General features: G+C 42.8%; 1 protein-coding gene across 15 annotated transcripts in view; it reads right to left on the bottom strand.

The window, feature by feature from the left end:
* The window catches only part of SANBR (SANT and BTB domain regulator of CSR), a 40,855-nt gene that overhangs the window by 24,085 nt on the left and 341 nt on the right, over positions 1 to 16,429 (bottom strand). For 2 of the 15 annotated variants that reach the window (XM_035110906.3, XM_088666887.1), the window contains exons 2-6: positions 15,412 to 15,534; positions 14,816 to 14,933; positions 12,909 to 13,006; positions 5,414 to 5,572; positions 2,304 to 2,490 (exon numbers count right to left, since the gene is read on the bottom strand). In XM_035110906.3, the coding sequence (XP_034966797.2) occupies positions 2,304 to 2,490; positions 5,414 to 5,563 (337 nt within the window). In that variant the 5' untranslated portion in view covers positions 5,564 to 5,572; positions 12,909 to 13,006; positions 14,816 to 14,933; positions 15,412 to 15,534. Of the gene's footprint in view, positions 1 to 2,303; positions 2,491 to 5,413; positions 5,573 to 11,338; positions 11,465 to 12,908; positions 13,007 to 13,821; positions 13,904 to 14,815; positions 14,934 to 15,411; positions 15,838 to 16,429 lie in introns of those variants that run through there. The other 13 variants (XM_088666885.1, XM_088666891.1, XM_088666881.1 and 10 more) reach the window with 12 other exon arrangements.

The raw sequence follows: 16,429 nt of genomic DNA, 5'->3' as shown, positions 1-16,429 counted from the left end.
AGGCTGGCTTTTAAAATCAATCCAGTCCAGGTGGAAACATATGGAGGAATTGAGAGATTAAATCCTTTCAGTCACAATGTGCATGTCCACACATACAAAAAAAGGAGGATGTAAAATCGCTTAAGTCTGTGGGAGAGTTTCTCCTGCCAGTTCCCAAGGACCTCAGAACCCTGCTCCACAGTAACTCGGAGCAGGGCTTTTAGGGTGGCTGCCCCAGTTCCACAGAATAATGCATTCCTGTCAAGAGACAACAGTCACCAACTAACTGCACCTTCCAGAAACAATCGAAGACAATTTTGTTTCAACAGGCTTTCCCAGTTGAATAAGTAGGTCTTTACCACAAGTGTTTACTTTGTTAAAGCTTCAGTCTCGTTTTAAAAGTATTTGCTGTTTTTGTGTTTTAATTATGTGTAAATCACCTTGAGGCAGTTATTTAGAAGGCAATAAATCAATCAATGGTATTACAAACAACAACAAAACTGTCATGGCTATGCGTTTGACCTTCACTTTTACACTTCTCTTTTGGAGAACAGTAACAGACATCATAATGTCATTAATACTGGGATTCCTCTACATGATGTCTATACAGCCAACAGGGAAAGTATATCTTTTTAACACACACACACCAAGAACACAGTGGAGCCTGGTAGCTTGCCTTTCATCCATTCCAAAAACCACTTCCTACATCGAAGGTTCCTTGCTAAAGTACCAAACATGGAGACAGAAGGTTCCTGTTATCTGGATTTTCTCTTTAAAAGGTTCATGAACAAGCCCACTGCAGGAGTGACCATTAATATTCACTTTCCCATTAGGAATATACTTAATGCTAAGTCTCAGAGAGCATTCAAGAGAAACAAAACCCAAGAGCAGTAGGTTCTGAACAAGGCAGATTAAGAATTGCCCTGGGGCATTAATATACTAACTGGAGGCTTGCAACCAATGGTAAATTCCAATGCACAGAACCCTCCTGCCACCTACCGTAATCCATTGAGACAAATTAAGAATCTACTTTTCACTGGGAGACTGTCCCTACCACAGCACAACTTCATGCCCTCCCTCGGGCATGGCTCATGATTTCATTCAGCTCTTTTCTCTTCTCCCATGTTCTATGTATTATCACATGCTCACTATGCTTCTGCTTCTCTCCCTTGCACCATCTGCATCTCTACGACACAACCCCACCATGACTTCACTGCTATGTATCTCTGGCTCTTTTCCTTCTCCTTCTTTTTAGCCATAAAACACATCCAACACTTTGTATGTGGTCTCTGCTGAGTCACTAGTCCAGCGTTTCTCAACCGCTGTTCCGCGGCACACTAGTGTGCCGCGAGACGCTGGCTGGTGTGCCGCGACGTGCGGCGACGAGAAGGGCGATTTGCATTGTCACGTGCCTGGCGGCCGCCAATAGTCAACACTGACCCGCCGGAAAGCAATATTTCTCCTCCTCTTTCCCAAAGCTCAGTGCAAACAAGCCTGGCGGCTGCCAATACACAGCACTGACCCGCCGGAAAGCAATTTTTGGCAAGTGTTTCTTACAGTCATAATTATAATATAGGGCGGCACAGAGTTAACTTTTTTAACTTTTTTAATGGTGGTGTGCCTCGTGATTTTTTTCACAGAACAAGTGTGCCGTGGCCCAAAAAAGGTTGAGAAACACTGCACTCGTCTACTCCTATGTGGAAGTGGCATGGTCTTCGGCAGAGACAGCTCACAGACCTGCTTAACTGGAACAGTGGAACTCCTATCATTGCTGACCATCTGCCATGTTGCATCGGGCTAATGGACACTCTTCAAGACCTTTCACCCTGAACTAGAGCACAAACCTGGGATCTTCTCCATGCAAAGCAGGTGCTTTACCACTGACCTATTGTCCACTGTTGTCACACAGTTCAAAGATAGCTTAGGGCGTTAGCTGGTTTATCGTATGGTTTTATTATATGTGGTTTGTTGCAACCTGAGTTTTTGCAGGCACATTTGATAATTGAAAAAAGCTCAACCCACAATAAGGCATCTCACCTTTGGTTCTTTTATACAAGTGTATTAGCTTTTTAAAAGGCCACTGTACAGTTCAAGGCAATGAAATAAAAATGAATTATATTAAACCACCAGTTAATTGAGACTTTGAAAAGTAAATAGGTAAACTATGGGAAGGGATTGTAATTTAGAGACCAAAACTTATGACGAGCACCAGTACTTTAAGGATTACTAGCTGACTCTGCTCGGAACAGGTTAAGGATTTCAAATGGATGAAACCTAGCATGCACAATGTTTTGAATGAGTAGCAGAACTGCCTGAAAGCCTACCATTTACAGAAATTGCATCTTTTTCACTAGGAGGTTCTTGTAACTCTTCCTGGGAATCAAGAAGCGATGATTTGATATAACCAGCCAGTGTTTCCATAGGGCTCCCACCACTGGCCATTAGCGGACTGTACTGGTTATCAACAGGAGAACACACACTGCTTTTCAGTTCGTCAAACCTTTTTGCACACTGTCAGAAGATAAAAGAGGAGGGATTTTCAGTTTTAGTTCTTGTTGGAAGAAATCCCAGGTATGCCTAGGACATAGATGCTCATCTCCAGGTATCTAAATAAACAACAACCGATATTAACCTTATGCAGAGCTAGTGACTAAGCCTTTAAGCCTGGTTCCTAAGTTTTTTATGTTGGCGCCCAAGAATCTGGCAGCTTTTTCAGTGCTTGCCTGTAAGCACAGAGTTTGGAAAGCTGTTTTGTTTTTCTGAAACAGACATATCTGTCTGCATCAAAGGCTATACAAAAAGGAGCTGCCTTAAACCATCTCTGCTGGGCAGTGACTCTTCCAAGATACCAGGCAAGCATTATTTCCCTAAACCCGCCATCAGAAATTCTTTCAACATGAGGTGCACGGGATCCAACTTGGAATCATTTTTATGTGTGAAGGACATGTCCTTCCTCTGAGCTAAAGCCCCATTTCATAGCCCATGGTGTAACATCATAATTTGAGATGCTGTGTTCAGACAGCATAATAAAGCCATTCTTTTTGCTGGTCTTAGAGCACTTACTATTAGGTTGTAAACTGAAGTTTAACTACTTTATAGTATAACAGTCAGTTATTCTCAGATGAGGATAGCAGCATTCCCTGTGGGCACTTGAGAACTTGTCAAAGAGTACAAAGAGGAAAGGGTCCTTCCCAGCAAACATTATCTTCCATAGGTATAGAATTTTTATCAAGCAAGAAGATTCTACGAGACATAAATGCCTCTCTTCTCTCTCAGAAGGAAAAGGCAACAGTGACAGAAAAACTAAGGCCTAGATCAGGCATCCTCAAACTGTGGCCCTCCAGATGTTTTGGCCTACAACTCCCATGATCCCAAGCTAACAAGACCAGTGGTCGGGGAAGATGGGAATTGTAGTCCAAAACATCTGGAAGGTCGAAGTTTGGGGATGCCTGGCCTAGATCTATGATGGCAGCTGGATAAACTAGGACCTCAGCTGCCTGAGCAGCACTACTACCATGATCTCATTACATTCACAAGCTGAGAACACTTGCCTTCTCCCTTAGGTACAGTGGTACCTTGGTTTAAGAACAGCTTAGTTTATGAACAACTTGGACTAAGAACACTGCAAACCTCTAAGTAGGTGTTTTGGTTTGTGAACTTTGCCTTGGAAGCAGAACATGTTCCGCTTACTGTTGAGTGTGTTCCATTTGCTGCTATGGGAAAGCACACCTTGGTTTAAGAACGCATTGGTTTAAGAATGGACTTCTGAAACGGATTAAGTTCGTAAACCAAGGTACCACTGTACCCACCTTCAGTGAAAGTATAGCTAGAAGACTAAGACTAATCCAACTGAAACCTTCCCCTAATATGACTAGCCAGGCACATGAGTAGGGAAGGAGCTTGAGAGGTATTCAGAACTTGGATCATCCTTATAGAGCACCACAACTTTCCAGAACTCCATAAACATACATTCTTTTCAGAAACGGCAGAGCAAACAAGTGATGTCACAGTGGATACTAGTACTGACTCTTTGTTAGATTGATAGAAGCTTTGTAGGAGTGGAAGTCTGTGCAGCGGAAGGGTCAACGAAAAGTGTTTCTCCCATACAATACTTAAAATTAGCTTTGTTTTATGCCTCACCATTCAGCACTGGAAGGTATAGAAGCCATCACACATCATGAATGAGCACAAAGGAGCTTCTAGACCTGGCAGTCAAAGTAATATTTAATAGACATGATAACAACAGTAAATTAAATGGTATCTGATCTGAATTCCTTAGAACTCTTTAAGCCAAAATTTCTTCAAAGTTTATTCTTTGTATAGTTTCTTAAATCAACTTTCTGTTCAACCTCCTACTGTCTTATCTCTTTTACTTTGCCCCTGCTGGGTCTGGGTTTTTGTTGTTGCTGGGGGCTTCTGGGCAGGTTTGTTTGCCTTGCGTTATGATTTTTAAAATAGGCTTCCACCACAGAAACAAATCCACACTGGCTGTAATATACATGTGATTTCTCACAGCGTCCATGTGCAACATAAAATAAATGTGAGGTTTAAGTGCCTGGAAGACTGTCAAGCATGAAAACACTGCTAAAGGAGCAAAATGATTTTCTCTCAGCTGGTTTATGACTGAGCACCAATGTTGGATTTGACTTTAGGTGTGATTTCTTTAACAACTTTGGTTGTGTTTAACTGTACATTAGCTGCCCTCAGTTCAATGATCTTCTGCTCTTTAGTCCTCTTTAAGGCCAAAAGAAACAACTATTATTACATATTCTTGTGTGACTTTATTGATTACACAAATAATGAGGCATGTGGTAGAACAGCACCCGTAGTTTGCAGCACAGTCTGAAGTACCAGTACATTAAGTAAATATTTTTTTAAAATTTCCCTTCCCCCTCCCTATAAATAATTCCAATTGTTATTGATATAAAATACCATTTATGTTTATATGAGTGTTTTACTGTGCTTTTATTTTTATTTTTAATTTTATGTGATTGTTGCATGTCATACGCTCTAATGTAAATAAAGCTTTATCTTCATTTATCATCATTCAGCCCAGACACTGAGGTCCAGCTCCGAGGCCTTCTGGCAGTTCCATCCCTGAGAGAAGTGAGGGTACAGGGAACCAGGCGGAGAGCCTTCTCGGTGGTGGCTTCCATCCTGTGGAACGCCCTCCCATCAGATGTCAAGGAAATAAGCAACTACCTGACTTCAATAAGACATCTGAAAGCAGCCCTTTTTAGGGAAGTTTTTAATGTTTGATGTTTTACTGTGCTTTTAATATTCTGTTGGGCGCCACCCAGAGTGGCTGGGGAAACCCAGCCAGATGGGCGAGATATAAATAAATCATCATCATCACCATCTCAATGCAACCATGTTAAACAGTTCAAAGATGAAAATGAATAAAAACTACATTACAAAATAAGGGAAAACGTACCTCTCGTGATGAATAGCCTGGAACCAGCCTTGCTACGTTGTCCCAATTGATAGGCTGAGGGACACTGAATAAAGAGCAGAGGATCATATCCAAAACCATTTGATTATTGTCGTATGGGAAGTTATTGTTTTCTGAATATCCACGGCTCATTTTTTGGCACTAGAAAGAAAGACATGAAAAAAGAAACACACATAATTGCACTTTCCTTTAACAACTTTGGTTGTCTTAAATGTACATTAGCTGCCATCAGTTCAATTTGTTTCACACTTCTTGGGCATACAGTATGGCCAGCACCCGAATTTAGCTGTGTATGTTTTGCCTTACTCATGAACAGACTTTCAACAAATATAGCAATAGTGGTTTGTAAGTATTTACATTCTACAAAAGAAAATATCATCACTGTTAAACATGTTCTCAAAGAGAGTGTCTGCACCCTGGAGATGCTTCAGCCAATTCTTGGCTCTCTGTAGGATCCTCCATAAATTTGGACTTCAAGCTGTTGCTCTGTCTTTCATCCACCTCTATACACATACACTTGCAGATGTCTCAAACGGTACACCCCCATAAACGTATCATTTATTCAGAAAAACGCCCACAATCATAAGAAATGTTAACTTCTGTTTCTCTAAGGTCAGAGATGGTGAATCACCAGCCTGTTTGCCTGATCCTGTGAGTGGTTTTCTGGAGCCTTCCAAGAATTTGGCAGCAGCAAACACCAAATACATGAACTGCTTTGGGACTCTCCATACAGAGTCAAATGGAGGTCTAAACATCACCAGCACTCAAGAAGCAGGAAGATCCTGAATGAGGCAGCATTACCATGTCTGTTCTGCTGCCAGTTCCACCTCCTTGAGCATTCAATACTCTTCTTATGAGCACTTAGTAATTTCCAGTGTTCCATGACTGCTCCCAATAGCTAGGCAGCACTGGCGTGAGAAATGCTAATGTAATGAAGAGTATGCTAAGCAATTAAGAGTTTCTGTAAGTCCAGCCCACAGGGAGCATTTTTGGCTTCTAGCACTCTAGCTATATTTGGGCCTAAATTGGTTCATTAACTACATACACAAAGCCAAAATACAGCTATAAAATATTTGAGGTGACTTCAGCTTCTCAGGCAGTTGGATTAAACTAGTGAAAGTTATCCAAACAACTGTAAGGTTAAACATTGTTATTGATATTAAAATCCAGATTCTAATAAAAAGAAAACAGGAAATAAAACTATACTTGAACCAAAAAGAACCCTACCGTGTTTCCCACATTTTAAGACACCATCTTATATTAATTTTACTCAAGAAAATAAGCCTATGGCTTATTTTCGGGGGGTGTCTTTTTATTATTATTACTGTAAGTACCTCCTTACGACTAGTAAGAACTGTACACTGCTTTAAGAAAGCAGCGCTACAAATGAAGGCAGGAAACCCAAAGCCAAACAATGGCAACAACACGAGGTCTTTGGGTGCTTTACCCGGCACCAGCAGAGAGGAAAGAGACGCAGCGATTTCCCCTCTTGCCTGGGTTACCCTTATTATTATCTGTGCAGAGCTAAACCTAAAGACCCAAAGGGCGGAGTGCCAGAGGGGGGGGAGAGACCCGCTCTTCCTTGGTCTCTGTTCTGCCCTGGGCTCTTCAGCAAAGTGATTCACACGTACACCCGCCACCACCATGACACATACGTTAGCTCACCCCCACCCATTCTTCCTTTTACCGGAGAGAGAGCAGCGAGGGGCTGTGAGTGGAATTCAGGGAGACCTGGAATTCCCCACCAACACCCAACAGCACCGATAAAACAGCGCTCCGCTCCGCCACAGCGTCGCGTTCACACGCCCCAGACGACTCGCCTCCCACGAGCGCTCCGCTTCCCCCGCTGCCCGAGTTCTGGCAGAGACGGCAGGACTTAGCGAAGAGGAAAGGCTTTTCTCCCGCCCAGCTTTCTCCCTCCTTGGCTCCCCTCCTTCCCTTTCAGGCGCGCTGACCCAGACACTCACACAAGCCGCCTGCAGCAACGAGCTGAGCCAGGCGGCGAGCGGAGCAGCGCCTTGCCTCGGACTGCATCCACCGCCTCCTCCTGGCGCCGTTAACGCTGCCACCACCACGGTTGCCCCTGCCATTTTTCTGCCGGAAAGGGGTCTGCGGGAACCAGGGCGAACCAACACGCAAGTGTCGAGCTCTTTTGCCCGGCTCTGCCCTTTACTTCCCGCTGCCTCCCGCCGCCGCTCTGCCTTGGGCCATGCGGCCCGAGAACGTTTCGGCGGCGCGGCTCCTGCCGCTACCTGTCACCCACCGCCGCTCTGCTTCGGGCCATGCGGCCCCAGAACATTTCGGCGGCGCGGCTCCTCCCGCTGCCTGTCACCCGCCGCCGCTCTGCCTTGGGCCATGCGGCCCGAGAACATTTCGGCGGCGCGGCTCCTGCCGCTACCTGTCACCCGCCGCCGCTCTGCCTTGGGCCGTGCGGCCCGAGAACGTTTCGGCGGTGCGGCTCCTGCCACTGCCTGCACCCGCCGCCGCTCTGCCTTGGGCCATGCGGCCCCAGAACGTTTCGGCGGCGCGGCTCCTGCCGCTGCCTGTCATCCGCTGCCGCTCTGCTTCGGGCCATGTGGCCCCACAACATTCCGGCGGCGCGGAAGGGGCCAGCAAGGCTCCCGACGCCGAGGGGTTTTCCCGTCCGGGCGCTCTGCCCAAGTGGAAAAAAAGTCCTGGGAAGAGCGGGGAGGCTCCCAGCGCGGCTCGCCTGGTGACGCGCTCAATTCATGCACCCCCTCCCAACTGGTTTCAAGCCTCTCGAGGCTCTAAAGGAAAGCAAGAAGGTATGTCTTATTTTCGGGGTATGTCTTATATTCCGCGAATGCATAAAAACCCTGCCATGGCTTACTTTATGACTACATATTAAAAAGGGGGAAACACGGTATTTTATTACATAGTTTAAAAAGCAGCATCCTACAGCTGTGGTTTTCAAACTTTTATCATTTACACAACCTTTTCCACATCAGCTTGTGTGCCAAGAATTTCCTTCATGGCTAACACGTATCCATGCTTAATCCAGAAAAATGTTCAGGAAATGCACTCAGTTCATGAGAAATGTTCTTCAGTTCTGCTAGGCACCACCATCAATCCACTGGAATTGAGAGCACGCTGCAGAATACTCTGACCCACCACAATGCTATGGGTTGCACATGGGAAGACTAATAAGTGAGCAAGCAACATTGCTAACTTTGTCACTGATGGAAGCCTGATGAGCTTCTGAGAAACTCAAGGTATTTCCCCAACAGTTTGACAACTGCTATCCTATACCAATATTAAAAAATAAAACAAAGAATATAATTTCTTCATATGTTAAGATTTACCCTGCATAAACACAGTGCAAGCCTTCCACTTTGACACCTACAATGGAAGGGGAGAAAATTGCTGCTCCGTAGGAAACTGCTATGTGTTGCTATTTATAGTCTCCCATTTCTTAAATAATGAATCACAGCAGAAAGCAACCATGTGAAAATTCAAGAAGGAAGAAAAACAGCCAGGGATGGGGGAGAGAAACATTAATTCCAGTTCCATGATACAGCAAATTCAAATGTACAGTTTGGATTTTATCTCACAAGTGTTCAGTGTAAAACTGAAGCTGCCAACTTCTATCTATTGGCAACTATTACATTTATTCCGTCCAGGGAGACATATCATCCTAGAAAAATAAGCAAAGTTTCTTTCTCTTTTTTACTTTAACTTTAAGCCACCAGAAAATGTTTCTCTCTCATCTACCAGCACATTATCCAATGATGACTGCAGGCTTTGAAAATTGCAAAGCAGCTAGAGCATACCCATTGCTCAGGTATCAAAATTACAGAAGACTAAATGAGACAGACATGTTGTTTTTTGTGGATTACATCAAGCTTTTGAATTATTTTTATAATTTTGCAGCTGGTAAAAAAAAAAGTCTGACCTTGCTAGCCATAACTAGTGAGCAGCTTAGAAGACTGAATGACTTGTGAATGTCATAGGCTTTTAGTTCAGTTTATAACAAAGCCTAAGCAAGTGCAGTTGACACTGCTTTCCTATTCATCCCTGTCTCCACTTCCTCATTTTCCTCTGTTTTCCCACATGTGAAATTTTAGATTACAAATTATATTTTTATACTCTTTTACAGTGCCATGAATACTGATGTCACTATATAAATAACTACTGTAATAAAATACAGTACTAGGAACTAGAAATAAAATAAATAAAAATCAATCCTCTATATACTGTACTGGGCAGCATTGATACATACAGTACATACATAAGGCTTACTTCCTCATTCAGAAGTAATCCAGTCTCTCATTTAGAGGAGGGCAGGGCCTGATTACTGCTGAAGGATCAGAAAAAAACAGTATATTACATTGCCACTGAAATTTCTGCAATGCAGTAGCATTAAATATAACGGGATTGCATTTACAGACCACACAGCTTGGTCCTCAACTGATTTCAATAATGAAGATTACTCCTTGCCCCCCCCCAAGAAAAAAAAATATCCGAGCACTTCATGTGCATTATCACATTAATCCTTAGGCACAATAAGCCACCATGGTTCTTCCCTATATTACAGACATGGTGAGGCTGCAGAGTTCAGAAAAGCAAGGATGCTGCAATTTGAAACAGAGGCCAGCCCTCACCAAAATTTTCAGTGCAAAGGGAGGTTAAAGAAAGGCAGTGGTCACTGCCTGAAGACCCACACAACTAGTTTTGTAAAACCAGATACTCTGAACTTTTGAAATTGGAGTCCTCTTTAAAAACAATGGGTTTTCAAGGGGAATTTTTAGTGTTGGGCATAAAGCAAATCTTCTGCTTCCTGGAGTAGTTTTCTGGATCTCTGTCCACATGTGCTCCAAGGACATAAAAGGGGTCAAAAAACACTTTGCTAGTAGCATATGATTAATAATAATAGGTTCTCCAGATAGACAGCCAAGTAACAAAAGAGTGCATCTTGTTTGTAGTTGGAATAGGACATGTATGCAGTAGGGCTATAAACACTCATTTCCAGCTCAAAGGAAGCTGCATCTACAAATAAAATAGTTGTTCCTAACTTGACACAAGCTAATTCTGTCAGGAAAGCAGCACTGAGCTTTGAAAAGTTCACAAAAACAGACCTGAGACTTACCCTTGATCTTTTTTTTTTTAAAAAAAATCCTGCCTAATCTGTAACACAACCAGGTCCAGCACCTGCCACCACCTCCTTCACCAGGTATAATAAAGCACTCTGCTGAAACAACTACTTTGCCTTGCTCAGGCACTCAGAAGACAAGACATATTCATATAACGTGAGGATTTCCCCCCCCCCAAATCTTCTGTAACACTTGCAGCATCAACAGCCCAGGAAAGAATGAAGATGCAGCACAGCTTTGACTCTTTGTGCAAGGATTAGACCCCGCCCATATCCATTTCATCACAAATAAAATTTTCATAGAGGGGACAGGCCCAGTCACGTAACTGAGGGAGAAGATGTGGTTCCTTTCTTACAATGCACCCTGAGAGTGTAGTCAGAGAAAGCTTTCTATGGTGCTGAAAGCTCCCTAGTTTTGTACAAATACTAAGGAAACATTAGTAGAATAGGAGCCATATTGAATCCATTTGTAGTGTTTGGTTTTCTTATTAGTGATTAACAAAAATGTTCCCACAATGTCAGCCATTACTCCATAAAACTATACCCCTTGGCTTTCAAATCCCGAGATGTCTAGATGAATGCCAACAGCAGCAGCAGCAGCAGCAGCAACAACAACAACGTTGGGACAATATGCAAACTACCGGTAAACCCTACCCTTAAGGTTTTCCCAAAAGCATGCACCTTATCATCCCATGGCTTCCTTACTATAGTCATTACCATGATATGAAAAAGCCTTTGTAGACAGTTATTAAAAATACATCAGTTAACATAGCCTCAACACAGAGCAAACCCAATACCTCAGCATCTCTCAAACTATCAGGCATCTTAGCTGTGCAAAGTTGACAGGTGCTCTGACACACGGTGATAGTTCCAGACAGCCATGAAGCTTTTGTCTAGCAGCAACATGCTTTGTAAAATGCAACCTAGATTTGAATAAATAGATGTGGGGGTGGGGTGGGGGTGGGGAAGAGTTACTAAGAAACACACAGTTTCATCCACTCAAGCACTCCTTTATATCCATTTCAAACAACGACCATTTATACTTGGGTGGGATAGCCTGCTCCTCTTTCAGGAGCCACTCCCAACATACATTGCTGTTTGCAGCACATAATGTAGAACACATCAGTTTCCTGCTCAGCAAACTGAGATTAGTTCTGAGGATGAGCAACAGTCAGCCTCGGGCTCGTGAATTCCTTCCATCACCAGGGCCATCAGGAGGAGACTGGATGCTTCCACTTCAGATTTAACTAGAGGTTATCATTACGTCAATATCCTAAAGCTGTGGTTAATCTTAACAAGAACGAGTGGATACAAGCCAGCTTCAAAACCCATTGTTTGAAGATGGCTTGTTTTCACTGATGGTAGTAAAGACTCACATTTTGTCAGGGTTCAGAGACAAACTTCCTATTTTTGGGTGTGGAAAGGGGGGTGGGAAAGAGAATGCATGAGTCAAAAGATTACTGAGGTTCATTTCCTGTAATGCTAAACTTTGCTTTAGAATTACATCCAAACTTGCCCATTATAAAGGCATGCAAATTCACATCTATTTCCAGCATGAGCACGGAGCATTCTACACACAGAATAGGCAGACCCAACCTGATCACGGAAATATGACTGACATGGAAGATAAGAAGCAGCCTTATGCCAAGTCAAGCCATTTGGCCACCTAATTCAGTAATACTGACTAGTAACGTCTTTCTAGGATTTGAAATGGGGATCTCTCCCAGCCATACCAGAAGATGCTAGGAATTGAACCTAGGACCTTTAAGATGCAAAGGAGATGCTCTCCTTCCGAGCTGTGGCCCTTTGAGTGGCCAATTACTGAAGTTGACTTGAATTCAATCCTAAGTAAGAGCAGTAGTTACATATCAATGGGGCTATTCCAATTACAGTGGTACCTCGACTTACGAATGCCTCGACTTCCGAAGTCCGCAAACCCGGAAGTATTTTCGCCGCATGCGCGGTCTGCGCATGTGCAAAGCGCAAAATCGCGCTTTGCGCATAATGGACGCTTCAACTTATGAAGGATTCGACTTCCGAAGAGCGCCGCAGAACGGATCGCCTTCGTAAGTTGAGGTACCACTGTAACTACATTTAGATTCAATAATTCTCAATGATTTTCAGGAATATATTCTAAACTCTGTGACTTAACTGGGTTATGTCTCATAGAGCTCATTTGCACTCTTTGTTTAAAAAGCTCTGAAAGGAAAGTAAGCTACAGTATGGGTGTGAGTTATTAGAAGAAGAAAAAATTTTTTTTAAAGAGAGGCCTTTAAACTGATGCAAGGATTTGTTAAACAACATTTACCTAACAGTAGGCAACATTTTTAAAGGAGAAGAAAACTGAAATGCAGTTTAGTCAGATACCTTTCTTATGTAAGATGAACTTTATTTGTAGTAGAAAATCACTGATATATGTATAGTCCAAAATAAAGCAACTCATTCAGTCTGGGCCAAAAGGCAAGCTATAGAAAGAGAAATAAAAATAATAGTAAGTGATATTGTAAATTCTCCAACTCATCACATAACAATCCATACAACAAAAAATATATGACCTATCATAGAGTGATACTTAGGGTGACACTTAGAAAAATGAAGTCCATGTTCATCACTTTTAATACACCTAAATAATTGTTTAGCTCTATAGAATTGTAGACTGTCTCACCAGAGTGGTGCATGCTCTAGTTATCTCTCGCTTGGACTACTGCAATGCGCTCTACGTGGGGCTGCCTTTGAAGGTGACCCGGAAACTACAACTAACCCAGAATGCGGCAGCTAGACTGGTGACTGGGAGCGGCCGCCGAGACCACATAACACCGGTCCTGAAAGACCTATATTGGCTCCCAGTACGTTTCCGAGCACAATTCAAAGTGTTGGTGCTGACCTTTAAAGCCCTAAACGGCCTCGGTCCAGTATACCTGAAGGAGTGTCTCCTCCCCCATCGTTCTGCCCGGATACTGAGGTCCAGCGCCGAGGGCCTTCTGGTGGTTCCCTCGCTATGAGAAGCCAAGTTACAGGGAACCAGGCAGAGGGCCTTCTCGGTAGTGGTGTCCACCCTGTGGAATGCCCTCCCACCAGAGGTCAAAGAGAATAACAATTACCAGACCTTTAGAAGGCATCTCAAGGCAGCCCTGTTTAGGGAAGCTTTTAATGTTTGATGGATTTCTGTATTTTAATATTTTGTTGGAAGCCGCCCAGAGTGGCTGGGGGAACCCGGCCAGATGGGCGGGGTATAAATAATAAATTATTATTATAATATTATAATACCTAGGAATCATACCTGGATAAAATATTGCCCTTAACAAATGGTGAAAGTTCTCTTCATCCACTATTTCCAAAATAAGTCAATTATTCAATACATCCTTAAATAAAAAATGACTTCAATTTAAAATTTGCACATTTTTTAGTTACTCCTTCCAAATCAGCAACCTTTTATTTTACTTTAGAAAAGTTGGCATAGGAATTTAAAAAGATGCTTTGTAGCCAAAGGATCAGAAACAGAGAGCAAACAGCTTCTCCTAAATCTAAGGTATCAAATTTGTTACTGTAGCTACAGCCCAAGGAGCATGCTAGAAGGAATGAAGACACACATGACAGTATTTGTTATTGAGTCCTAAACATAAAGCTAGCTGCTAGATAATTCTTCAGAATGAAGTAATTCACTTCTACATGGAAGAAAATTCCAGCGAGCTAGAACTGCTCTGAAACCAATTACTGGTTCCAAAAAGTTTTGGAGCAGAATTTAGTATTAGAAAAGCAAACACCTCAGACCCACGAACCACAGGAAAAGAGACAGAAAATAATATCCTGTAACACAACGGCAAGAACCTTCCTGGGAAAATAAAATTTCTCTGATCTATCCTTATAATTGCTGGTTTTTGTTGCACGCATGATCTCCCCCTCCCCTCACTATACCTTGTAAAATGTAAAGATGAAGAAGCACAATCATTTAGCTATAAACTCTAAATAAGCTTATTTAGTGAAAAGCATATATATTATTGTATGCATTTTGTTTGTTTTATATAGATAAATCCTATTAAAAGGATTATAAAAGAAAATTAAAATTATTTAAATGTACTTTAATGTCACCTATCCGTAATGTGTCAGATTTAGTTAGTATCTTTCAGAAATGAGGTTAATCATATTAACCGAACTGAGGAAACCATCATGCTTGAAACAAAAGGCACTGCCTCAGGACAAAAACTGTAAAGATTTTTTTGAATGTTCCTTCCCACCATACATCATCACTTCACTGCAGACATTGTTCTGCTCACCTGCAGCTCTTATAAATGCAACAGTCTAGCTGAAAATAGCATCTTTGGAATGTAGAAAGGGCCCTTGAAATCTCACATTCTTCATAAATTTCTTTCTTTTTAAAAATTCTATTTCACTCTAAAAAAAAATTAACAAAATGGTCAATTATCTTGCATACATGACCCAACAAAGAGCATGTGGATAACACATTATCCAAGATATTATTAGCCAAAATAATAATAATAATAAACATTATCCAATATAACAATTGAGATACAAAGCTTTTGATCAAATACAAAACATAAAAGAAAAAACAACCCAAAGCATCCATGTGGCTGTGATATCATCATCTATTAAATTTCTATACTGCCCTTCATCTGAAGATCACAGGGCACTTCACAATATAATACAGTAGCCTTTCCAACATCGAAGTTTTCCCAGAACAGGTAAGTCATAAGTGTTTTTCCTATCCTGAAAAGGTCTTGGGGTTACAACCGCTTCATAAATTTCTGAAGAGTCTAAACTCTTTGTTGCATAAACACAGACAAGAAGGGATGGAGGTTATCCAGAAAGCAGACAAAAAAAACACAAAACCCCCTCAACTAGCACCACTTACCTGAAGGATGCTCCACGCAAGCGAGGTGCTGCCAACTGATGGGATCCAAATGCAATGAAAGCGCCTCTCAGGAAAACACGGTGGCAGGCAGGGCAGGGCAAAGGACCAGACAGATATTATATCCTGAGGACAGAAAGAGAGACAAAGAGCCAGAGAGTATCACTTCGCCTGTCGCATGGATTCAGCTCTGCCGTACTTTCCTGCCTCCAAAAAGGAAATAATTAAGGCATGTTTGCATCCCAAACCGAGCAGTGGCACCACCCTGCTCCCCTGACCGGATCTCTCCCCCCCCCTCTCTTCTCTGCATTCCCCACCCTGCACCACCCCACCTCCCTGGGTGCTGGAGGAAGGGAAATATCCATTGCTCAAGAGCGTTGCCCAGGCACACACCCCTCCAAAGGGTTGCCCCCTTACTCCCCATTATGTAAAGAGGCACCCCTGGCTGGCTGGCTGGGAAGCTGGAAAAAGACCTGGCAACCTGGGAAACCCAGCCAGATGGGCGGGTGTAAATAATAAATTATTATAATAAATTATTATATTATTATTCCAGGGAGCTACCTGACTTCACACACACACACACACACACACGCCAAGACGCAAAACTCCACCTCCTGCCTGAAACCCTGGGGGTGCTGCTGCTGCTGCCAGTCCGTGTGGGCAATACTGAGCTGGATAAGCTCCCCATGTTCCTAACTTCTTGGCTCTTGGGACCAAAAAACAACCCCACACTCAATAAAACTAGGTAATACTACACTATCCCTATCCCCCCCCTCTCTCTCTCACACACACACACACACACGAACTACCCAAGCAAACCTAATTACCACAGCAGTATTATTATTTTTTAAAAAATAAATTAACCACCGACTGAGGGAATCTCTTGACCTTCAGTGCAAGCTAATTTTTATTTGATAAAGGTAAAGGGTTTTTTTGGGGGGGGGGTTCCACTCTCATAGGTTAAAGTGACCCCCCCGCGAGCGAGCGCTTTCGCCCACCTCCTCCACCTGCTGCCTGCCTC

Source organism: Zootoca vivipara, chromosome 3 (assembly GCF_965207765.1).
Source record: "Zootoca vivipara chromosome 3, rZooViv2.hap1.1, whole genome shotgun sequence".
NCBI classification, from domain to species: Eukaryota; Metazoa; Chordata; class Lepidosauria; order Squamata; family Lacertidae; genus Zootoca; species Zootoca vivipara.
The sequence above is the reverse complement of the archived record's forward strand: the minus strand, read 5'-3'. Positions and strand labels throughout refer to the sequence as shown.